This window comes from Tupaia chinensis, unplaced genomic scaffold (genome assembly GCF_000334495.1).
Source record: "Tupaia chinensis unplaced genomic scaffold, TupChi_1.0 Scaffold147069_1, whole genome shotgun sequence".
NCBI classification, from domain to species: Eukaryota; Metazoa; Chordata; class Mammalia; order Scandentia; family Tupaiidae; genus Tupaia; species Tupaia belangeri.
In genome coordinates, this window is record NW_006206919.1 from 11,510 (window position 1) to 37,863 (window position 26,354).

Genomic DNA, 26,354 nt, shown 5'->3' on the forward strand with positions numbered 1-26,354 from the left:
TAATTTTTCTGGTTGAGAAAACAAATCTAGCAAGGAAACAAAAGCCACACTGATGGTAGAAGAGGGCTTCTCAATCTATGTACATAAGGCCACATCGCAATCAAGATCCTTGTTTTCTCCTTCTCAGTATTTGGGAAGAAGACTTCTTGAAATGGTTTCTATAATGTACCATATTGATTTGAGATAGATTAAGTAACATCTGAAACACAAATTTAAGACTGGTTTGCACAAGAAACACCTGGAAAAAAAAATGATGGAACACCAAGATGTAGTCTTCATAATACTATGAAAACTTTGATTTATGTAGTATTAGTTGAGGCATACTAATGTCTATACATACTGTCAGTTTAGTATTAGTTAAGCACTAATTGGGCAGTTTGGGAACTATTAATTCTTCAGCTTTTCTTTTTTGTCCTTACTGCTCTTTGCATTTTAATGCTACTTTCTGCTACTTCACTGCTTATTATCCTTTTTACAAAAGAATGCAAAGGAAGGGAGAGTCAATGAAAGGATTTCTCTATTTAAGTGGCTCTAAAAGACTCCTGGAGGAAAACTGAACAATTGACAGAAAAGAGCTTTAGGCTTATCTTCAAATTTCAGGTAGGGCAGTCCTATCACAATAATGAAAAAGCAAAAGGGAATGATTATATAGATGTGAATTTTTAATATATATTTGAAAAATGCCTCATGTCATATGTCAATTGGTTAAAAAAAAGTCAATCCATTGTTCTTAACTGTTGATTTAATTGATGACAATGGGTTTCCCTGGATTTGGAAACAAACTAAAAGAAAACAGAAAAAGGATAACAGGAGCACAATCTAATTCTTTGTGGGCTCAATCCTTTCTTTGTATGTGTGTATATATATTTTTTCCAATCTCCATGCAGTCACATAAATTATATTTGCAAATATGACCAGAATAGAACACCAATGATGCATGATATCATTGTTATCCCAGAGTTGCTAAGATCTAGAAAGAATATATTTTCCCTCAGCTGTTAGGGGGTGTATTTGGCTGGTTTCTCCCCTTAAAGGCTTTCAGTCAGAGGAACCACAAGCACTCTGCTTACAGTCAGTGATGGTGTCATCGATAAAAACAGTGGTTTTCTTCGGTTCTCCAACCACTGCTCCCACAGGCATCTGGAGAAGTAATTCAAACTTCTCTTGACCCTCCATGATGGGCTGCCCTGGGTCATCAAGAATAGTCACTCGGAATGTCTGCATGCGCACTCCTGGGGCAAAGTCCAGATTTCGGCTGATGCCAACATAATCTGTTCCAGCTAGTGGGGAAGCAAAAGGCAAAGTGAGACTGTAGGATTCACTGTCATAAGTTTTCCTACTGAGAAAAACGAGAGGTTTCAACACGTCTAGAGCATTCTTCCAAGGACACTGCACTCTCAGAACCATATTTCGTGGGTTCCCTCTCTAGAAAGGGGAACTTTTCCCATGTGGTCTCCCACCCTTGCCATGCGCCATCCTCATAGTGCTCTCCATGTCCAGACCAGACACACTCCCTTCTCAGCACTTCCACTAAGATCCCACTTAGTACACCGAAGGCTCTCTGAAGACTATTGCAATTTGAAATGAAAGGATTCACCTTTTTTATTATTGACCTGGAAGATAACTATCATGAATCTTATTTTTTTAAAAGAATTATTTTATTTAACTTTATTTATTCATTTAGTTTTAATTTGATCAGAGAGGGACAGAGTAAGAAAGAGAGAGAGAGAAGAAGAGAGAAAGAAAGAGAGTGAAAGTGAGAAAGCAAGCTGCTGGGTCCAGGACTCGAACTGCTATTGGCCATGTGGGAATCCAGCGCCCTTAACCACCATACCACCTGCTGGCCCTATGAATCTTATTTTGACCAGAGTTCACTCATTCAGCTTTGCCAGACATCTGGTATAATCTTACAATATTCTGCATAATTTTACTCAGCCATAAAACTTCTGCCATTCTCTGGGTTGTAATCATTTTTTGGAATCTGGCCCTCCTGACCATGCAGCTTCTTTTCTACTTATTTAAAAAGTCATCAGATATAATGATAGCAACAAATGGTGACCAATGGGATAAAACAGGAACATTGGAGTGTTGTAGGTGAATACACAGTTATCCCTTACAATCCATTGAGGACTGGTTGCAGGACTCCGCAGATGCCAAAATAAAGGGATGGTCAAGTCCCTCATGTAAAATAGCACAGTATTTACTTAAAACCTGTGCACATCCTCCTGTGCGTTAAATCATCTCTAAATTATTTATAATACCTAATACAATGAAAATGCTATGTAAGTAGTTGCTATCCTATGTTGTTTAGGAAATAATAACAAGGAAAATAAAGGTTTATACACATTCAGTACAGAAATAATTTTTTTTTTTTTCAAATAATTTTGACCTGTGGTTGGTCAAATCTGTAGATGTAGAACCTGGGGTTACAGAAGGCTGGCCATATAAATAAATTGAGGAACAGAACATTTACACTGTGTTCAAGTATTACTCCATAAATACGTATTAATTACAAGAAAAAAAGATAACTTGGAATGGACAATCTGACAAGTACCACCTTAACTAAGTGATCAAAGTTAACATTATCAGTGTTATTGAATTAGTTGAAAAGTATGTGCCATTTGATAGAATGCAGTGAGAACACAGTGTCATCTCTGTGATAATTCTCCTAAAGATGCATCACCTACGTCTAATTATGAGGAAACAATAGACAAATCCAAATTGGGAGGACTTTCTATATATGACAAATACTGGTTTGTCATCTTCAAAAATGTCACAGTGATCAAAGTCAAGGAAGAACTAAGGAACTGTTCCAGACTGAAGGAAACAAACACAGACATGCCAATTAAATAGTTTGTAATTTGAACTGGATTCCTTAGTTATGAAGAATGATTTATGGCAATAGGTGAACTTGAGCAAAGTCTGAAGGTTAGATGGTTGAAATTTATCAAGCTAATTTCCTGATTTAAAACTTGTACTGTGGCCATATAGGAGAGTGTCTTTGTAGAAATTCTAAGTTTTTAAAGAGATAATTCCAACTATTTGGCAACTTTCTTTCAATGAATGAGGGGGGAAGCGTATCTTGGGCTGGCCCCATGGCCTAGTGATTAAGGGAGTCTGATCCCACATGGCTGACCACAGTTCGAAATCCAGACCCAGTGCCTTGAAAAATACACCAGGTCATTATAGATGCATGCCTAGTATCCTGACATGATAGAGAAATGGAGGAGAAGGAATTGCATGTAATCATGCCCCATTGGGGGCGCATTTTCCCTCTTCCTCTCTGTCTCTCTCTAGTGAGTGGACACACATTCTGGCAAAATAAAGTGTCTCACTGTTCTTATTACTTTTCTATAAGGTTGAGATTGTTTTAAAAATTTTTGAAAGGCATCAATTAATGACATTAAGAGAAAAAAAGATCGTGGTGGAAATTAGGCAGGACAGTAAGGGAAAAAAGGTATCACATCCCATGTGATTCACTGCTTACTTGTACAGTATTTAATCTCTGAGTCTCCATTTCATCAACTGCAAAATGGGGATAATTATAGCTACTTTATGAGGCTAATGGAGAGAATACAGACAATATGACAAAGATACTATCACGACCTCTCCAAATAGCAGACATTTGAGTACATAGGTGTTTTAATTATGAAGGTAATCAGCTATAATCATGCATTATAAATATGCATATACATGCATACACAAAATAATAATTATTAATTAAGCAACTGAAGCAGATGTAAAATATTTACAAGGTTCTATAAATGACCAAGTCTATACCAGTACCTCTGAATCGCTCCTGTTTAAGCCTATGAATCACCATCTCCAACATTAACATTACTTCCATCAGTTCCTCCTTACCTAAGAGCTAGCAGAAGTGTCATTACTTATCTGCAAAGAGATTTATTGAAATGAATTTGAATTTCTCTTCCCAACCAGACAGCAAAGCCTAATGAACCAGTTGGTCTATTTACTTTCAGTTCCATGGATACATATAGAATGAGAAATGATTCTCTCTAAAAATATTTTTTTTAAATGAAAGAAAAGGAAAACGAAGAACTAGTAAGGCTTATTAATGTTTCATATGCAACAACTTGCGATGGTCACTGTGTGTTATAACATGTCAGCTCTTCTACAAGCAACCAAAATGACTATTTTCATTTTCTTTAACTGGTTCTGGATATGTGATAAGACAGTCTTCATGTTTTCCTAGGTAAATGTGTATTTTAGTGTTTTGCAGCCTCATCAGTTAGTGTAGATTTTTACATTCTAGGTTTCATTTACAGTGTGTTTACTTTTACTTTGCTTTTGTCTTTAAAATATTCTCCCAGCTTTTGGGTGTGGTGTTAGTCCTGACCTTTGCTGGCTGCCCATGTCCCAGGAGACCCAAAGGTCCAGCTGCAAGTGGGAAAACGTGGGTATTGATAGAGATGGCAATGCCTCTTTCTTTTCTTGTTGGTCCTGTTGCCTTTTTCTGGTAAAGTAACTGACTTCACTGTCCATATGGAAAATGCAGATGTCAGGGGGTCAGGAAGACACGTGGCGTGGTGCCAAAGAAAAGGCCAGAGAGTAAGAAGTGAACATCTCCTACCCCTTAAAAGTCTAATGTGTGACTGGATTCTCCCAGGAGTTGGGATTTGCTCAGTCAGTATGTAAGTACTCCCATTAAAGTCACGTTTATGAGCAGGCTAAGGTATCTACAAATAGAAACCTTTGGAAAATTAATTTGAGCCTATGGTGATCATGTCCTTATGAATGAATCATAAAAGACTGCTGTTGGAATATTTCACTTGAAAACCGCAGAAGTCATTTCATATATAAACCATTTATGTGCTTGGGTAGGAGAAACTATTTATTTATTTGTATTAATGATAGAACATGTGTGCATGGAAGAAAGAGAAAGCGAGAAAGTGAGAGAGCGAGAGAGCGAGAGAAAACCCTCCATAGGGCTTGGCCACCCTACAATTTATTTCCTCCAGTCTTCTAGCCTCCCAGGGTCCTGGCCATGTGATTACGCTGACCACATGGGGAACTCGAACTGCAGTGGACATTTGGCTTCCAACTTAGTAGCTCAGTACACTACCAGCTGTGCCTCAAAGGAGAAACTGTAAATCAGAGCCTATCAGCAAAGACCAGGCAGGTTTGTGCTTGACAGTTTAGACCCTACCATCAATGCAGATCACGAGAATGACATATTGTCGAAGTGGCCTTCTCACCTTCTGCTGACTCCAGCTCTGTCCTCCTGGAGCGCACAGTGACAGATGTTGCCTGGGAAAGATCAGTGCCTGTTCTCCAGACACAAACCTCCACATAGCCAGCGCTCTCGTCCACGTGGTACTCAGCATCCCCAAAATGCAGGGTGGGCTCTAGGGAGGTACAAAAAGACAACTAAATACTTTGGCCTGCTACATCCTGTCTGTGCTGGCCCCACATCAGCTGGAGTATTTGTTCCTAATAGTTCAGCTTGACCCATCCCACAGGTCCTCTTCTGTATTTCTAGCCAAGAGAGAAAAAAGGAAAAACACAGAAAAGCCATGTCGAAGAGTGACTATGACTCCAGGGACAGCTGTGAGATAAAATCAGTTGGAATTCCATTCATTTTTCTTTTATTTATATATTTATTTACTTATTTTTGGTCATTGTTAGGTTTTCTTTCTTTCTCTTTCTCTCTCTCTCTCTCTTTTTGCCATGGACTACGTGGCTTGCTAGAGAGACAGAGAGAGGGAAAGTGAGAAATGAGCCCCCCAGAGGGAATGGCCACACTACAGTTCCTTCTTTTTCATTCTCCTCCTTGGATTTTGAGTACACACACGCACACATGTGACCGCCATGATCCTCAAGCCACTGGGTCCAGGACTAGAATTGTGGTTGGCCATGTGGGAATCCAGTGCCGTAACCACCACACCACCTGCTGGCCCCATTTTTCTGTTTTAAGAGCTATCACATGGGGGAAACTTCCCTCTTGGGGAAAATTGCTGAATCAGTTTCAACGTGTGAAAATCAGCTACTGTTTGGGAAAAGTTGGTGGGAAGTTGGGAGGCTTTTTCTTGGGGAAAAACTGTGCCTGTTGTTTGAAAGACAGTCAAGGCCGGGTTCTGAATCTATGAATGGCTGCTGTGCTAATCTCATGGCATTTGCTGATCATGAGGACAGGCAGAAATGCAGAGGAGGGAGTGAGGGCGAGGTGGGACCCTGTTAGCTGAGGTACTAGAATCATTTCCCCAGGAGTCAGAGAAGTAACTCCCTGAAAAGAGAAGGCTGAAGGAGACCAACACAGCACAAGGCTTTGACACAGGTGGAAGGGTAGCATATTTCTTCTTTGTGTGTGTGTCAGAGGTTACATGAACTTGCCAGAGAGAGAGAGAGAGAGATAGGGAGAAAGCACTCCCAATGAGAATGAGGACTAGTCACACTATAATGCCTTCTCCATCTCTCCTTCCTTTCAGGATTTTGGGCATGTATAGCCAAGCTCCTGGCATGTTTCTCAAGCCACTGGGTCTGAGACTTGAACTATAGGATTGGTATGTGGGATCTCTCTTCCCTAACTACCAGGCCATAGAGCTAGTCCAGGGAAATGTACCTCTTCTTCTTTTATTTATTTATTTTTTTTGAGAGATTTTTGTTATAGGGTGCGTGTACTCACCAGAAAGACAGAGACAGACAGAGAGACAGAAAGCGAGAAATCACCCCCCAGGGGGGATGGCCATACTGCAATCCCTTCTTCTCCATTCTCCTTTTAGGATCTTGGGCATGCACACACATGTGCCTGGCATGAGTTTAAGCCACTGGGTCTGGGACTTGAACCGTGGTAGACTACATGGGAGTCCAGCAACATAGCCATTACAACTGTTGATCCCGTAAATGTACGTCTTCTAAAATGAGGAAAACTTTTTTTTTTTTTGAGAGGTTTTTGCTATAGGGCGCGTGCGCTCGCCAGAAAGACAGAGACAGACAGAGAGACAGAAAGCGAGAAATCACCCCCCAGGGGGGATGGCCACGCCGCTATCCTTTCTCCTCCATTCTCCTCTTGGGATCTTGGGCATGCACACACATGTGCCTGGTGTGTGTTTCAAGCCACCTGGTCTGGGACTCGAACCGCAGTCAACTACATGGGAGTCCAGCGACATAGCCATTACGCTAACTGCTGGTCCCAAAAATGAGGAAAACTTTGATGGTGAGAAATGTTAAGATTTGGACAAGCAAACATGCCTATTCATATACAGTTTACTCTGTTTTAAAATGTAGTCTGTGAGCTTACCTGGCTATTTAAAGCTTATACAAAGTACACTAGATACACACTATTATAAAAACTGGGATGAATGTTTTTGTTTGAATTGTGACATCTAGATGTAAAAAACAAAACAAAACAAAACAAAAAAAAAGAAGTGAAGACCGGGCAGCAGCTTCAGCAGAGAGGAATGATCCCCTGGGATTGTAAAATGGACAGTTACTTAAAGAGACCACACTTTGCAAACCTAATGCAACATAGATGCATATCTTAACTAAAAGTTCAGTTTGGGAGAGTAGAATTCAGATGTAGCAATATTATTTGCTCAGCATGTATTTTAGTAGATCTCTAAAGTGCTGAGAAAAGTTTTACTAAAAGTTTTACCATAAAAGAGGCATGAAAGATCTCATAATCTGAGGGATATCAATATGTAAATTATTGCAGTTATCAGACATGACTGTGGTGTGAACTGAGCAATGGTGTTAGAGAAGGAGTGAAAGAAATGAATGAGATGTGCCTTGAGGAGCACTCAACAATTGGATGTAGATGGCTTCTAGGACTTCATGCTTGTTTCTAGTATAGGGGTAGGAGTGGGACAGACTGTCACTAACCAGTTGTGAATACAGGAGTGAAAATGTTGATTCAGAGTAGGTAAGGAAAGATGATAAGTTTAGTTGTAGATATGCGGAGTTCGAGTTAATGGCTGAACATCCAAATAGCTGTAATGAGAAACACTTACACGTGTGAATCTAGAGTTCAAGAATCAGGCCAGGGCTGGAGGTAAGATTTGAGAGTCTTAAGGATACATGCTGTGGTCACCCCCATGGTAGACCACATGATTACTTATTGTGAGTGAATAAAAAGAGAATCATTGTGGGGGAGCATCAACCCTTGGGGAGACAAGCAGAGGGAAAGGAACCCAAGAAAGAGACCAAAACAAAGATACAAACAAAAATAGTTGGAGATGAAAATAGAGGATTGGAACTCCTTTTGATTATAGTGTGTCTTAATGTAGATTTCTTTGTTCATCTTGTTTGGGATTTTTTGAGCTTCCTAAACCTGGATGTCTATTTTCTCCTTAGATTTGAGAAATTTTTAGCTAGTTTCTTTGAATAAGCTTTCTAGTCATTTCTCTTTCTCATCTTTTTCTGCAACTCCCATAATTCATGTACGGAGCCACTTGATGATATCCCATAGCTCCTTTAAGCTTTCTTCAGTTTCTCATTCTTTTTACTTTTTGTGTCTTTGAATAATTTCTTTTTTTGAGAGAGATTTTTGCTATAGGGCGCATTTGCTCACCAGAAAGACAGAGAGAGACAGAGAGACAGAAAGCAAGAAATCACCCCCCAGGGGGATGGTCATGCTTCAATCCCTTCTTCTCCATTCTCCTCTCGGTATCTTGGACATGCATGCACACGTGTCCAGCATGAATTTAAGCCACCAGGCCTGGGACTTGAACTGTGGTTGAATACATGGGAGTCCAGTGACGTAGCCATTACACCAACTGCTGGTCCCAATCTTTGAATAATTTCTAATAACCTCTGAGTTCCCCAATTCTTTCTTCTGTTTATAGTCTGTTGTAAATTTTTTTTTTTAGTTCAGTCATTGTATTCTCTTTTTTAAAAGAAATATTTAATTTAACACATTTATTATTATTCAATTTGACCAGAAAGAGACAGAGAAAGAAGGAGGGAGAGTGAGAAGGCAAGATACTAGATCTGGGAGTTGCACCATGGTTGGCCTTATGGGAGTCCAGTGCCTTAACCACCATGCCACCTGCCAGCTCCCAGTCATTGTCTTCTTTAATTCTATGATTTCTATTTAGTGCTTTTTAATATTTTCTATATATTTGTTAAAATGCTCACTTTATTCTAGGATTGTTCTCCTGACCTTACTGAGCAAGTTTTTAAAAGTTCTTTAGTATTTAAAAAATCATGATAGAAAACTCATGTGTATGCATAAGAGAGAGAGAGTCCTGTTCACAGGATCTTCTCATGAATTGAAAGGTACATTCATCTCTTACAGTTAAAACTATTAATAGTAATTTAAATTAAGACTAGATTTGAGGGGCCAGCAGGTGGCAGGGTGGTGAAGGTGCTGGACTCCCACACGGTCAACCACAGTTCGAGTCCTGAACCTGGTGGCTTACTTTCTCACTTTCCCCCTCTGCAGCAAATGAAAAGTAATAATAAATAATGATAAATAAAATTAAATAAATAATTATTTTTAAAAAATGATTAAGTTTGAGGGGCCAGCAGATGGTGTGGTAGTTAGGATGTTGGACTCCCACATGACCAGCTGTGGTTCAAATACCGAACCTGATGACTTGCTTTCTCATTTTCCCTCACTGGTGAGTACATACTCCCTATAGCAAACTGAAAAATGATGGTAACAATAAGTAAAACTGGATAAGTGATTCTGAAAAAAGAAGATTAAATTTGAGACTAGTAAGTAGATACTGATATATATTCTCTTTTTTGATTCCTCTCAAGTCTTAGATAACCTCCTTGGGGTGTGATTTTTCTTTTTTTAAAAAAAAATAAAATAATATACAAATATATAATCTCAGTGCATCGCTATTTTGTCCTTGCTGTTGGTGATCTCTATCTATTTAAAAAGCTACTCACAGATTTTCGAGAAAGAAGAACATTAAATATTTCTTTAAAAGATCATTTAAGCTAGATTTCCCTTTTGACTGGGTAGGGGGAGTTTGATTGAAAGAAGCTACTGCTAACAGTTGAGAAGCAGGAAAGGACTTACCGTCATGGCGATCAGCCAGGATCATCACTTTGGTCATGGGGAACTTGGCTCCCAGCCGCCCTCCCATTGGCAGGCTCAGTGAAACACTGAAGGATTCCTCTTCTTCATAAATGGAATCATCAATGATCAGGACCCGGCAGGTCTTCTCCATCTCACCCTTGTCAAAGTGGAGGATGCTGGTGTGGTCTTCTGGACGTGAGATGTAGTCAGAGAAGGATAAAACTGTGGAAGGAATTGTGCCCGTGGCAGAACCTACAGGAATATGAGAAGAAACAAGGAGAGAAGATGAAATTCGGGGCAGGAAGCCCATTTCCTTCTGGTTTTCAAACTAGTTTTAGATAGCAGTTATCTGACTTATAAGGCACACTTACTTCTTACAGTCACAAATATTAATATTGTAATTATACGGCTTTCAGAATAAGGCCAGTCCATGGCACAGTGATTAAGCACAGTGTGTTGGAAGCTGTGAGCTACCTCTGTATGATCTGACCTTCACACCCTGACTAATGGCTCTTGTATGACACCATATTAAAGTCACAAAATTCCTTGTTAGTTTATAAAGAGCACAGGATTAATTGGAGGATTTTTAGTTTAGATTCGGTGTACTTTAAATTTTATTATAAGGTGGGCTAGCAGGTGGCGTAGTGTTTAAGGCACTGGGTTTCCACATGGCCACCTGCAGTTCAAGTCCTGGACCTGGAGGCTTGAAATTCATGCTGGGCATGTGGTGTGTGTGTGTGTGTGTGTGTGTGTGTGTGTATGTATGTGTGTCTGTGTGTATGCCCAAAATCCTGAGAGGAGAATGAAGGAGAAGGGATTGCAACTTGTGGGGAGAGGAAGTGATTTCTCACTTTCTCTCTCTCTGTCTCCAAGGAGCACATGTACTCTAGAGCAAAAATGTCTCTTAAAATTTTTTTATTATAATTTGTGTACATTAAGATTCACCACTGTATGGGACCAGCAGTTAGTGCAATGGCTATGTTGCTGGATTCCCATGTAGTCGACCGTGGTTTGAGTCCTGGATCCGGTGGTTTAAACTCATGGCAGGCGTGTGTGCATGCGTGCCCAAGATCCAGAGAGGAGAATGGAGGAGAAGGGATTGTGGCGTGGCCATCCTTCCTGGGGGGTGATTTCTTGCTTTCCGTCTCTGTCTCTGTCTGTCTGGAGAGCACACACACCCTATAGCAAAAACCTCTCAAAAAAAAAAAAGTGCAGCAGCTCGGGACCAGCAGAGAGCATAATGGCTATGTCACTGGACTCCCATATAGTTGACCGTGGTTCAAGTCCTGGACCCACAGGCTTAAACTCATGCTGGGCACGTGTGTGTGTGTGCCCAAGATCCCACTCAGAGAATGGAAGAGAAGGGACTGTGGCGTGGCCATACCCCCTGGGGATTGATTTCTTGCTTTCTGTCTCTCTGTCTCTCTCTGTCTTTCTGGTGAGTGCACAGGTCCTATAGCAAAAACCTCTCAAAACAAGAACAATAACAGCAACAACAAAGTGCAGCAGCTGATAGCTATTTAGATCAGGAGGACTTTGGAGTCCAGGCACAGTTCATTTCCTGTCCCAGGAGGGTCTTTGACTGGCGGGAAGTGAGGAAATGAATGGACATGGACGGAAGGGAGCCTATGAAGGCTGTGCTGTAGTGTAATTGGAGCTTCTATCCAGTGGAGTCTTTGGGATTCCTTTTCCCAGCAGTTTGGCCAGCTAGGTACTGTGGGATGCCCTCACACCACAAAATAACTAGAAGAAACGATAATGCTGTCTTTTCTGTGCACACAGGAAGAAAAGAAAAACACCAAGTGCCAAAACCAAAACAAAACAAAATAAACCCTTCAAAACCCAAAGTTCAAATCCCATAACCTAGTAGATTCCCATTGAGAAGCTGGTGTCCCCTTGAGAGGACTGTACGAAGGACCAGGCCTTGGGCTCACGGGGCCTTGTGGAGATGAATAGGAAATCCTGTGGTTAGCCCAGGCACCCAGGGCAACAGGAGAGTTTCTGCATTAGCAGTGCCCTCTGGATCCTGGAAGGAGCAAAGCAAATCCTTCTTAGAGGAAAACATCTTCAAATGAAGCCCCCAGATCTTTCACAGATTCAGATCAAGTATATGGGAAAAAATCTTTTTTCCCTTTTCTTGTTCTTAATTACCAGAAGGCACACATGCTTACCAGAGAGAGAGAGGGAGAGGGAGAAAACACCTCCAGTGGGGTGCAGTCACACTGCAATGCCTTCTTTATCTCTATCCCAGTGGGATTTTGGCCACGCATGCCCATGAACCTAGTGTGTTTTTCAAGCTATTGGGGTCAGGATTCCAACCATGGTCAGCCTTGTGAGATCCTGTTTCCCTTACCCATCTGACTATGGGGGGCCCTAGGTGAAGAGATCTTAAATGAATAGAGAAGACAGCATGTCAAACAGGACTTTTCCACCAAGGACAGACTTAACAAGAATGGAAGCCTGAAGACAGTGGAATAAGGACTTCAAAATGTTGGGAGAAAGTAACTATCAATCACTGAACTTCAAGACCAGGGTCAAAATAAAGATATGTTCTGATAAAATGCAGAGCTCTACCCCAAGTAGACTTACAGTAATGGAAACTTCTAAATGAAGTAATTTCTGCTGCAGGAAGAAGAAAACATCATCTTCCCAAACCCTCTTGAGTTGCAAGATGTAGCTTCTATGACCTATAAACACACCTATAACCAAGTAAATCAACACACCATATTCCTTAAAAGAAAAGAAAGGAGAAAGTCTTACACCTGGATGTGCTTTGCACCTTTTCAGAATAATCTGTTTTCTACCTCAGTCTTCACATGACCCAGACAAAATGTCCAATCAGAGAAATGGGGCTGGATCCATGGCTTGTGGTTTACCACATATTCCTCTTCAATCGGATAAAGTTAATCATTTAAAAACCTCAAGATATTTCACTTGGGCCTGACAGAAACCACAGGCTGATTTAACGCTGTTCTATTCATTTAGTTTAGGCCCGTGGTTTGTTCTTCATTGGCTGTTTCTACCAGTAAGAGTGGTTTCCTAATAAAAAAAAGTGACTAATGAGAAGAAAAAGATGGTTTGAAATCTACCTTAAGAATAAAATAGGGCCAAGAAATGTCTAATTTGCAGATCCTTACATAAGGTATACTTTAATGTGAAACATTTCACTATAGTGTGATTGTTTTTGGTTGGAATAACTTTACCTTCCAGAGGACGGTCATTTGGCAATGCCTGGTGACATTTTGGGGAATCATAGTTGGAAGTGGAGATGTTACTTGCGTCTACTGTGTTGGGGCCAGAGAAGATGCTTAACATTCTAAAATGCAGAGGCACCTACCACAAGAAGGAGCCACTTGTCTAAATTATCAGTAGTGCCAAGGCTGAGAAGAGGAGTGAGAAAATTATCTTGTACCCTGGAGGACAGAGGGTTTGGCAGTAAATGGGTAAATTATGTTTGACATGTTCAAAAGCAACTGTGAGGACCAGCCCTTGTAAGCACATTTTCAAGATCATGTGTTTGGCTATTTGCCTAGAGATGGACAGCCTCATAGCCCATTCTTTGACCAAGATTGTCTCTTGATAACACCAGATACTGCCAGTTTCATGTAATTTTAGTGATTCTTAAGTTAAAGGTAGTTGACACTATTGGGAAGTGAAAAGTGAAGAGGACCCAGCAGTTTGAAAAACATGCCTGGTGCAAGTGTGTGCATGCCCAAAGTCTCAGAAGAATGGAGAAGAGATTGTGGAGTAGCCATATGGGCACATACTCCCTATGGCAAAAGTCTGAAAACAAAAAACACCAGTGTTTGGGAGAGGAGGAAGGGCTAGAAGATTAAATTCTCCTTCATTGATGTGTCAACAAGTAGAAGAGAGTGGACTTTGAGAGACTGAATATGTGCATGGACAGTGGGCAGACCACATGTAAAAAGGGAGCTCTGACCCATGAGCTGCAGCAATTAGTCCAGGAAGCCAAACCACTGCCTCTGTAGCAATCAGCCCCAAATGGCCAGGACTTAATAAATGCAGGTTTCCCAATTTTTGCCCCCACCTCTAACTTGGGACCAACCAGAGGAAGCCAAACAAGCTCTCCTAGCCAATTCCTCTGGATGTCCTACTTCTACTTAGCCCACCTCCAGCTTCCCAGGGCAACAACCTCCAATCAGGCCATGCTCCATACCTTCCTTTCTTCCACAGCGAAGCTTTCCCATGGCTCTGCCTGCCTTGGAGACTATGCCAAATGCACTCGATGGTAGCTGACTCCCAACTTTCTTATTCTCATTTGGGTGGCCTTCATTTATTTCCATACGTTTATATATTACATAGTTATTAAGGAGTTAAAGAATATAATCTTTTTTTTAAAAAAAAGAATTATTTAACTTTATTATTTTAAATTTGCTCTAGGGTATGTGTGCTCACCAGACAAAGACAGAGACAGAGAGAGAGAGAGAGAGAGAGAGAGAGAGAGAGCTAGTCTCCAGATCTGAGACACAAACTGCTGTTGGTCATGTGGGAATTCAGCACCCTAGCCTCCATGCCACCTGTGGGCTCCAAAGAATATAATCTTGAGGGGATGGGAAATGAGACAGCTAAATTGTGATTGAACAGAAGAACCGAATGAAACCTTGCTTTGGGGAACAGGAACACCTGGGCTGTGGCTGGGCCATTAGCTGGGAATTAGAGGAAGGGAGAAGAGAGATGCTGAGACTACAGAAAGACTATTTTAGAATGTCCTCAGAGGTAATGCTGACTTTAAAAAATAAAATCCCTTATTTATGTTTTCTGCCTGCATTAATAAACTATTTTTATATAAATGTTTTTTATTTGACCTCACAAAACTGTTTTTGTCCCCTTGTTTGAGTAAAATGTGATCCCTTGGTCAAGGACAGCAGCTCAGAGGACAGAGGCCCCTGCACTAGGTCAACAAAGGTGATAAGTGCAGGGTAGAGGTGAGCGGCCAGGGTGTCCCAGTGCAACCTCTGCTCCCCCTACCCACACACCCCATGCTGTGCACTCCAGCACCACATCAGCGCATTCTCATCACCTACTCTTGCATGCACTGACCCCTCCAGGCCCATACCTTGATGGGTAGAGCAGACGACCATCAGTTCCTTGCTTGTATCTCCTGACCGACGTACAGGAATCAAAAACTCCCCAACGTCCTCCCTGATTTTGTATTCCGCCTCTGGAATATAAACTGTGGATTCTAGAAAAGAGGGCAGAAGAGTCCTCAGCAAGATTTGAATTTGATTAGTGTTATCTTAACACACCCAAGCAGAAACATGTGTTCTTTCAGGCCCCTATATTTTCTGACAGTACTTAGTGCATTAAATATAGTAAGAATGGGAGATATTTATTAAGTGGGAGGGGAGAGATAGTGACACTCAGTTTGGGAGAACCCTTTTGAAAGATTAAAATAGATACCCAACATTAAAATGAAAGGAAAATCTTGTAGCAATTATGTCTTTTATTTTTTGTTTTTTGAGGTCAAATTTAAGTCTTCAAGATAAACATGATATGTTTATGCCCTTGTTTTACTTTTACTGATTTTTTTTCTGATGCTTTTAACAATCAGGTAATGTAAATCATCAATGAAGAAAAAATGTTTTCCTGCTTTATTCAGCAAACAACTTACTCAATATTTACTGAAGGACACTGTAAGACACTGTGTTGGTTGCTCCATATGTTGAAAAAAAAATAAGCTACAGGTCCTGCTCTCAATTTTTAAAACAACATTCTCACTGAAATGTACTGAATTATGTATGTGTACACACTTGGGTGTGTGTGTATGTGTGAGTATGCACATATACTTACACATCATTAAAATATTCACTGAAATATCAGTGTGCATATCTGTCATATCTTCTTGATAAAATTATGTGCCCTATTTTTCTTTGGGATTTTAAATATTTTCCTAGACTTTCCATTTAGCGTGCATTGTATAATTAAAATATATGTGTTTGCTAAAAAAAATACATTTTAAAGTAGGTTGTTCCTACTTACAGTGTCAAATAAGGAACCAAAGTAACTGTCTGGATTAATCCAAATTGAATTTTGTAAGTTCTTGTCTCTATTATATATGTGTGTGTGTATACACAAATACATTTCTTCTTCCTCTTGGTGATATAAGCAAGATGGGAAAATATTGTAGGAGACCAGCTTGTCTTCCTTTGGAACTATTACTAAATGATAATCCAGAATTCAGTGTTAATGATTTAGTTATTCTATATTGACATTTTTCTTCTTTACTTTCTCATCTAAATTAGTTTTAATAGAACAGGTATCAACTTCTCAAAAAACGATGGAAAAAGGCCAGTGATAATTTTCTTTCCTTCATTTTACTCTCTGTGGTAGTTTTGATTCAACATCTGTCAATTCAAGTGGCATGATGAAGAAAGCTAAAAGTAAGCTGAAGTTCCCAATGTCATGGGAAAAATGTGATCCAACAGCAATGAGTTTCTGTCACACCCTTTATCTTCCCAATCTGCAAAGCATGCTCCTCTCCACCATACTAATCCAGATCTCCTGAGCTTTTCCAGACTCTGCTCAAGCCCTGCCTCCTCCATGAACTTCACTCGCTTGGGAGCATGGTGATCGCTTCCCTTCTCTACCTCAGAGCTCCTGTTTTCCTCACGTAGCTAACAGGTGCCCTTATATATCTCGGTGCTGTTATCAACTAAAACTGACCTGACCCCTGTTCAGTAGACCATGGGGGAAGTGTTCCCTACTTCTTTCAAATTTGCCAAAGGACTGATCATATAGAATAGTATTTGTCAAAATGATTTTCAATAAAATGAAAACTCTGAGGTTTAAAGGATTTTTCTTGGAGATGAAAAATGCAACGCATGGTCCAGTTGGGAAAACCAGGTGAAACAAGTGTTAGGTCCTTTACAGGAAAGTTCCTCAGATACCTTAAAATGTAATGTGATTTATGATGCTTCAAAAAAGATTTGACTTTCAAAATGGTTCTAGACTTACCTGGCCATGGGACATCTTCTACCTCTCCATAGACATTCTACAAAGGTTCTCTTACACAGTTTGAGACACGCTAACACAGGGGATTCTTCATAGAGTTTTGTGGCAGGTAAGGCCTACTGCCTACATGTAACTTATGTCTTTTCAGGTGCCTGTGAATTTTTTTTTAACTACTATAATAATCAGTGTATCTAATTAATATTCAGAGATGCATAATATTCCCCTCCCTACCCCATACGGAATAATCTATGAATACTTCCACAAATAGAGGCATGACTTGTGGGTAATTTTTTTTCTTTTTAATTTCTCTGGATCTTTGCCAATGAGTGAATGCATAAAATGAACTGATGCATTAAGAATATGATGCACAACTATAACAGATGTTCATGGAATACATGCTAATGTTTATGCATTGGCTGGTCCCCAGCAGCCTGTCTGGGACAGTGAGTATCCAGGTCTCCACCTAATGTGGCAAAGAGACTACAGGGGCTCCTAGAACATTGTGAAAAATGATGGGCCTGGAATGAGCCAAAGGATTAGCTATCTGGTGATGAGCTGGTCCATCCTATGGTATGCAGAACACTTACAGTAAGGGGTTGTATATATGTTATGGGAATGCTAGTAAAGATTTTATTTATTTGTTTTAGTTTGCTGTAGGGCACATGTTGCTTATTGGAGAAAGACAGAGAAGAGAGAGGGAGGGAAAGTGAGGAATCATTCCCCGGGGGGATGGCCATACCACAATCTCTTTTCCTCCATTTTTCTCTCAGGATTTTGGGTGCACACGTACATGTGCTAGGCATAATTTTCAAGTTTCTTTGTCTGGGATTCGAACTGTCAAGTAGGAGATGTGAGATTCAGCCTTTACCGTTGTGTCACTTTCTGGCCCAAGACTGTATTTATTTTAATCTCTTATATTTCTTTTCAAAAATGCTAAAAGTGAATGAAAAATTACTGCCTCAAAGGAATCCACTTGAAACCCTAAATGGGTATGAACACTTCCAGTGGTTTATGGAGAACTGAAGGAAGTAGGAATGACTGAAATGGGTCCATGAATCTGTACGGGCTAATAGATGTCTGCAGGAGGGGTCACATACCATCTCCAGGGTCTACAATTTCAACTGTTGCCATTTCTGGAAATTCCAATGCAGCCATGACAGGTTCAGACAGAATGATCTGGAAAGTCTCTGAAGCCTCATATGTGTTATCAGATATAATTCTCACCCTCCATGTGGCTGTAGTCTGCCCAGGATGGAATTGGACCTGTTCATTAGCTTTTCCTTGGAAATCTCGATCAGTTTTTGCCATTTCACCTTTGGTTCCAATGCCTGAATAAAAATCAGTAAATTATAAAGCTAAGTAATTGAAGAAATATTCCCTTTTCAAAGTGGTTTCTATTATTTATCAAAGTAGGTAACATTAAAACTGCTTCTTTTAATGCTCCCAAAAGACATTTGTAAATGTTCTTTGGTTAAGAAAGTGTAAGTAAGGCAAAGAAGAACTGAACTGAGTGGAAAATAGGGAAGAAGGAGTGACAGATAAGAAAAAAACAGAGAATAGTCATTAACATATTTAACTGAGCAAATGTTTACCGAGGGCTTTAGATAGACTAAACTCTTCCAAATGCTGGAAATTCAATGGCTAAGAAAATGTTCCAGTCTCTATAAAAGCTTGCAGTCTACAGAGGAAGATACTATTGGGTTGTCGGGAAGGTCATGATGCATTTTTGAACAGAAAAACGTGTCAAGACTTTCCCAACAACCTAATAGAATGTGAGCTCTAAGGAGGCAGCAAGGTTAAACTGCTTTGTACATGAATTAATTACTGTCCCAGTAATTCATCCCGCCACATAGAAGATATTCAATAAATAAGTTGGAGTGACTATTTTGTGTCTGAAAATTCCAGTTATGCAGATCCTTACTCATGGTGGCTTGCTTCTTCATGTGCTTAGTGATTTTTTGATTTGAGAAAATTCCTAGTAATTTTCCAGACAATTAGAGGAGTGTTACTGGAAATGGAGAGTGTGGGATAGATTTGAGCTCTGCTGAGAAATACAAATTAGCAACTTACTGACGATATTAAACAATAACACAATTATGTTAAAAATACCCAACGTGAGCTATAACAGTGAAAAGTGCTACCCTATCAAGACTCAATAGATCTTGCCCTAACTACAAAATGCAGCATTCTAATATTGCTTTGGTTTTGATTTTAACATCTCAATGAAGGTCCAATGAAAGCAGAATACCCATGCCTCAATATTTTAGGTCTTATAAAATTTAGACTCTGCAGTTGTGTGAATGTGTAAAATCAGATATGACCTGATACCAGCTATGATGAAAAACTTGACATAAATAAGATGAACAGCCAGTTCTTCTGCCTCATTCTCAAAAAATCTACTGGAGGCAACAGACGAGAGACCACTAGTCACATGCCACAAGCCAGGGGATGGTAAGTGCTTTGGAGAACCGTAGAGCACATGGGGACAGAGAGTGACAGAGGTGCTTGTTGAGATGGGGAGACCAGAGCTCTTTTGAGGAGCTTAGTCTGCAAACATTCATATGGTTCTGGGAAGTTACACATTTTTACTGAGCCAAGAGAGAAAATACTGCTTGACATGTTAACCCCAAACCCTGAGAAGGCCTTGAGATAAAGACTGTGGAGGGAGAACCAGACACGAGAAAGAAGGCACATTTCAGCTGGAGTTCCGGGAAGTCATGTGCACCATGTGCTGATGAAGTACGTGGGGTGCAGACTAAGGCACAAGGCCACCCAGAACTCAGGGTGCTCTTGGGCTGACCTCTTCTAGCAGAAGAGTCTGATTCCAGAAGCCTGGGGCCTGGAGAGGAGTCAAGGGAAAAGATTGCTTTTTTTAGTTGCTTGTTTTCTCTCCAGCCCTTTACCCTCCTGGCTTCTCTCCAACAGTTTTGATATGTTGGCTAGACTCTGAGTGGAGCCTTGCATGTCTGGGAAACCTGGAATGCTTCCTGGCAAAGGGAAGATAACATGCCCCTCTGTGTCTTCTCAGTGGGTTAAAAAAATAAAGGGAAAATGATCTCTGAAAGTTCTGGCAGTTGAAGATGTTATAAAAATGTAATGCATGATGAGGGCATGTATTATTTATTATTCATGATATTAATGAGTTGTATTATGCAGGCTTTATATGTGTTTAGCCCAAGGAGACTTCCTTCTGTAGTAGGTCTGTAGAGCACAGGAAAATTCGATACTGTACATTGTCCTCGAGGAACTTATAACCTAACAGCAGGGTTAAAACAACTATATATAATTTTAAAAAAATAGCTAGAAAAAATGCATTATGTACTCATAAATAATTTTTCAAAAGAAATAGCTAGAACTAAGTCTAACCATGTATTATAGTATGCTCAAAAGCAATTTTGAAGGAAATTGAGTGACTTGGGGATTGTGGGGTGGCCATGAAATATCTCAATTTTCCTGTAGTTCTTTGAGTTGGAGGAGAGAAAAAAATAATGGAATCTGCCAAAGAAAGGAAAACAGGAGAAGATGGATAAAAAATGGATATATCTCTCAGCTTCTAACTCACATGGAATAAAAACCACAGCACAATTTCAGATGTACTCTTGTAGGGGTTCTGCCAGGCCAGATATTGATTCTCTTTCCATCTACTCTCAGGTAATTATTTTAAAGTCTAGATTTTGTGTTTCTGTGACCTTTTGCCAACCACTAATCCAAGGTTTCTTACTGACGAAGGATGTTTCTCCAAGGTGTCCTCGCCGAGTGAGGGTCACTTCCAAGAACACAGAGTCCTCGTCCACAATGTAGTACTCTTTGTCCAAAGAAATCCAAGCCCAGTTTAGATGGAAAGGCTGATTTGTTAGTTTAGTTCCTCCTGCAGTGGATAGGGGTAAAGGAGAAGTGAGCTGGAGTATTTGATGGAAAAATCAATGATTAGGGTGTGCATTTTGCTTCTAAAGCCAGAGTTAAAAAAAAAAAATAAACACATGCTCCTTTTTTTTTTTTTTTTTGAGAGAGAGAGAAAATATCTTTCTGTTTTTCAAGAGAATGTTACAAACACCATCTTAAATGGAAAGAGTAAAGTGCCTCTTGTTCACAAAGGGCCTCACATGCTGGAGCCCTTTGGTAGTTTTAAATGTAACTCACTTTTGACACCTCTATCCTTTCCTTCCTGTGTCTCTCCTATCTTTTTTTTTTTTTTTTTTAATTTACCAAGGGGGTGCTTATACTCAGGATGGGGACAGAGAGACAGAGAAGAGAAGGAAAGGGAGAAAGCAGCCCTGTCTTCCCCATAGAAAATGGCAAGTAACAATCTTTTCGCCTCCATTTCTCCTGTCAGGATTTTGGACATGCATGCACATGTGCCTGGTATATTTTTCAAGCCATTGATTCTGGGACATGAGCCATGCAGTCAGCCAGGTGGAGTCCAGCTGCCTTAACCACCATGCCATAGCTCGGCTTATGGACTCTCTTCTGCTTCTCTCTCCCTAGCTCATCCTTCCATTCCTTCCTCTGCCCCGAGATTTACTTCTTTGTATTTTCTGTATATCCATTTGTTCTCACGTGGGTCTAGAAGTTTCTTGAAAACAAGGCTCACATTATATTTATTTATCAGTCAGGACCTACTGTGGTGTCCTGAATTCAGATGTTTAAATATTAAGAACTACCCAAGTAGAGAGCAGCAGACAAGGACCTGAGGGCTCGATCTCATTTCCTCTTGTCCACACCGGGTCATGGGGCTCTTTGTGGATGGTCAACCTGTCCCCTCAAGTGGCTGCACAGTGTGTGTGGATGGAAAGAAAGAGAAGGTCTCCTTCAGCTGCCGAGTGGTTGCTGGAAATAAACACTTGTTAGAGGGTGTTAAAACAGGACTCTATGACTGACAGACCAATATGATAGGTTTCAGATACTCAAACGAGTGTGACATAGACCACCACATGCAGTTTACCTAAAAACAAACCAAAAACACTTCACTAGCCAATTCCACAACTATTGGGCCTTTTAATCAGAGCACATCAAAAGGGGGCAGGTGTGGACAATGAAGGCGAATTTGTGAAGAAGCACATTAGAAAAAGCTGGTGCCTTGGTAGGAATCCCTATTAAAACCCAAGCAGGGTATGGGTGTAGGGTGGGGCTAGTTGATCTCCAGCCTAGAGGGAGTGGGCTTTGAAAGAACCTCTCAGAGAGCTTGACTCTTTCTGCAGTTGGAGGGCCGTGGGACTGGCTCGTTCTCTAAAGGGTTGGTGAGGAAAGGAGTGAGTGGAGAGAACTGCTCTGAGAAGTCACTGAGACGCTGCAAGGAGCGGGACGAGGAAAGCACACCTGTGGACCAGAGGTGGGTTGTCTACCCAATAGGGCAGTTAAAGAGGCAGAGGGCTTTAAAGAGCATAACCTTGATTTTTATAGTAAGCCATCTTGCTTCTTGTGACTGTTTTCACTGCAGATTGGTTAAAATATGTATTTTTTTATTAGTAGTATTTCCATGGTTAGTAGCATAGGAATAATCTTTGACAGAACTTGAATTCCATTTTTATTATATTTTTATTTTTTGCTATAGGGCACGTGCTTATGCTTTAAAGCTATCTTAACTAATAGTACTAAATACAATGAACCCCAGAAAAAAAACCTAAGAAACAGCTTGACTGCGCTTTGGTCTAAAGATACTAGTGGTTAGGCGCCATGCGATATCACAGTGGTAACACAACTGGACTCAGGTGGGTAAAGTCCTGGGTTCACGTCCTACTATCTCCCTGAGCACAACGGGCACACGTGTGCTCCTGTGATTGAGGCTGGCTGAACCCGGCGGTGGATCTCAATGTGATGACCATGTTTGGGGTGCTGCCACTCTCACTCTCTCTTGGTCTCTTTACTCTCTGTCTCTCTCTCATGGAAAAAAAAATACATAAATAAACTTACAAAAAAAAAAAAAAGCCATATCTTAAAAAAGAAACCGGTGGTTAAAAAATAGTAAGTACGTGCATTGGCAGAGCACCAAAACCAAAAAGAAAACAAAAACTGATTCTGATTTACTCTTAAGATTTTATTTAGCTTTATTTATTTATTTTAATTTGTCCAGAGAGGGACAGAGTGAGAAAGAGAGGGAAAAATGAGAAAGCAAGCTTCCAGGTCCAGGACTTGAACTGTGGTCAGTCATGTGAGAATCCAGCACTCTTGTCCACCACATCACCTGCTGGCCCTCTGATTCTGATTTTTAAAAAGTCAAAATATGAGGCCAGCATGTAGTGTGGAGGGTAAGGTGCTGGATCCCACACGGCCAACTTCATGGTTTGAGTGCTGAACCTAAGGCTTAAGAATTACGCTAGATGGGACCAGCAGTTGGCATAACGGCTGTGTCGCTGGACTCCCATGTAATCGACCGTGGTTCAGTCCTGGACCCAGTGGCTTAAACTCATGCCGGGTGCATGTGTGTGTGCGCCCAAGATCCAGAGAGGAGATTGGAGGAGAGGGGGTTGAGATGTGGCCATCCCCCCTGGGGGGTGATTTCTCGCTTTCTATCTCTCTCTCTTTCTGGCAAGCAGACACGCCCTATAGCAAAAACCTCTTAAAATTTAAAAAAAAATTTTTAAAAAAAGAATTATGCTGGATGTGTACATGTGCATGCCGAAAATCCCAAGAGGAGGGGGGAGGAGAAAGGATTGTGGTGTGGCCATCCACCCTGGGGAATGACTTCTCACTTTCCCACCCCTATCCATTGGCAAGTGCATGTGCCCTATAGCAAAAAATGAAAAAAAGGCAAAATAACTAAGTGGTAACATAGTAATAGAGCAGAGCAGAGTTGTCTCTAAGACGTTTTCTCTTTCTCTCTAAAGCAACCAAATCAGAGCATAATGGCCCCTGGTTGATTGGTCATACCCTGCAGATTGATATTAAACCCTCACTCTTTGTCCTGTGTTAAAGACATTATTATTTTCTAATTAAATGTGAACTTGAGTCCAAGGAATTTTATTTGATCCTGGTGCTGGCTTAGTAGATAATGCTTAAATCCTGAAGGATCTACCATTGCAAATGGCAGTTTACCACATAAATAAATATTCAGAAAAATGGTGGTGGTGTAACACTGTCTCTAAGTAAAAGTCACTGTAAATAGTAGATTATTTATGAATTTTTGAGCAATGTGAACATTGCCCTCTAGGAGTCTCCAACCCACCATGAAATAACACATACATTCCTGAAGTGTGAATCACAGCACAAGGCCAATATGATTATGGATAGAAAGGAATGGAGCAAAGTGAGCACATGGGAAGACTTCAAGGGAGGACTGGACTTGGAGAGATGGGTAGAATTTCCTCAGTGGAGAAGGTAGAATGGGCATTTTGATATGGAGGGAAAAGGAGACTTGGGAGCAGTAGAGGCAAGGAGCCATACAGGTGCACGATATGTGTGTGAAAATCTGTAACAAAGCAGTCTTAGTAAAATGTGTTTAAAAAAAAAATTTTTAGAGGGATTTTTGCTATAGGTTGCATGTGCTCGTTGGAGAGACTGAGGGAGACGGAGAGACAGAAAGTGAGAAATCACCTCCCAGGGCAGATGGCCACGCCACAATCCCTTCTCCATTCTCCTCTTGGGGTCTTAAACACGCATGCCTCGGTGTAAGTTTTAAGTCACCAGGTCTGGGACTTGAACAGTGGGCAACTACATGGGAGTCTAGTGATGTAACCATTACACCGTCTGCTGGTCTCAAAATGTTTTTTTTAGGCATGACAAGTCCACTTCAGAATGGGGTCCCACTTTGCCTGTTTCCAACAGAAGCTGTTTCTTTCACAAACCTTTAAAAAAGATTTAACTTAATGCATGCATTATTACATCAGTTACTGAAAAGATGCATATCATTCATTTTTCTGTAACACCCCCAAGTGTGGCATGTTACAGGAGCAAAATTAACATTCTTAGAATATTATTTAATTCAACAGTTGTCATATGAAAGAACTGTAATTTGCAGCGTAGTCCTAGGATGAGTAAAAGCATGAATCTTAGAGTTAAAAAATACAAATGATAATCTGAGATAGTATTTTAGATATTATTTTAGTGCTTGAAAAGTTATTTGAAGTTTGGGAACCAGCAGTTAGCGTAATTGCTATGTTGCTGGACTCCCACGTAGTCGACCGCGGTTCGTGTCCCGGACCCGGTGGCTTAAAACTCATGCCGGGCGCGCGTGCGTGCGTGCCCAAGATCCTGAGAGGAGAATGGAGGAGAAGGGATTGCGGCATGACCATCCCCCCTGGGGGGTGATTTCTCGCTTTCTGTCTCTATGTCTCTCTCTGTCTGTCTGGCGAGCGCACGCGCCCTACAGTGAAAATCTCTCCAAAAAAAAAAAAAAGTTATTTGAAGTTTATAGACAAAGTTTTCCAATCTTTTCTAGTCCCATCAGCTAAATAGATAAAATAATTCTCTATCCAAAGATCCCTTCTGGGGACCAGCAGTTAGTGTAATGGCTATGTGGCTGGACTCCCATGTAGTTGACCATGGTTTGAGTCCTGGACCCGGTGCCTTAAATTCACGCTGGGCGTGTGTGCATGTGTGCCCAAGATCCCGAGAGGAGAATATAGGAGAAGGGATTGCGGTGTGGCCATCCCCCCCTGGGAGGTGATTTCTCGCTTTCTGTTTCTCTGTTTCTCTCTTTCTGGCAAGTGCATGCTCCCTATAGCAAAAACCTCTCAAACAAACAAACAAACGAAACCCAACCAAACAAAAACAAACAAAAAAACAAAACACATACACACACAAACCAAAACCAATAAAGTCAAAGATCCCATCTGAGTGGTGATTCTAATGATTCTGATTGAATGATATCTTTTCTTATTTTCAAATAATTCTTTCAACTTTCTAATCCTGTGCAAAAAGGCTTTGAGACTTCCAAGGCCAATTAGTAGTTGCTATTACTACTGCTGCACTGGAACCTTCTTTTTACCTCCTGTTCAGTTATATGTGGTAATTTATACACTAGGATAGCCTAAAACTCTTTGGAGTCACAGATTTCTTTGGCATATGGTAGTAAATTTCTCCTGCCAAATACACATAGTCACCAAATTTTGCCTGGAATTCCAGGGGATTCATGGAAATCCTTTAGCTGGATTCCTTAAACTCAACACATAGAAAACTGATGGTCTTCATAAATTGGCTACATAGGTTACCAGACTAATGAATAAATTAGAAATTTTCCTAGTGACATTAACTCAAGTAATTTAATTCATATAATCACTATGTACTTGAGGAGACCCAGGAAAATTCTTAATGTCCACCTATGGCCCATGAAGGGGGAGGAGTGAGGAGGCAATTACTAATCGTATTCAATATATCTTTTTTTTTTTTTTTTTGAGAGAGATTTTCGCTATAGGACGCGTGTGCTCGCCAGACAGACAGAGAGAGACTTAGAGACAGA

At 40.6% G+C, this 26,354-nt stretch overlaps 1 protein-coding gene across 1 annotated transcript in view; it reads right to left on the minus strand.

Annotated features, from left to right (window-relative positions):
• Positions 1-704: 704 nt before the first annotated feature.
• The window catches only part of FREM3 (FRAS1 related extracellular matrix 3), a 96,603-nt gene continuing 70,953 nt past the window's right edge, over positions 705-26,354 (minus strand). The window contains 6 exon segments of the mRNA XM_006169491.2: positions 705-1,280; positions 5,217-5,366; positions 9,989-10,240; positions 15,066-15,191; positions 18,058-18,288; positions 20,682-20,828. Coding sequence (XP_006169553.1) covers positions 1,039-1,280; positions 5,217-5,366; positions 9,989-10,240; positions 15,066-15,191; positions 18,058-18,288; positions 20,682-20,828 — 1,148 coding nt within the window. The 3' untranslated portion in view covers positions 705-1,038.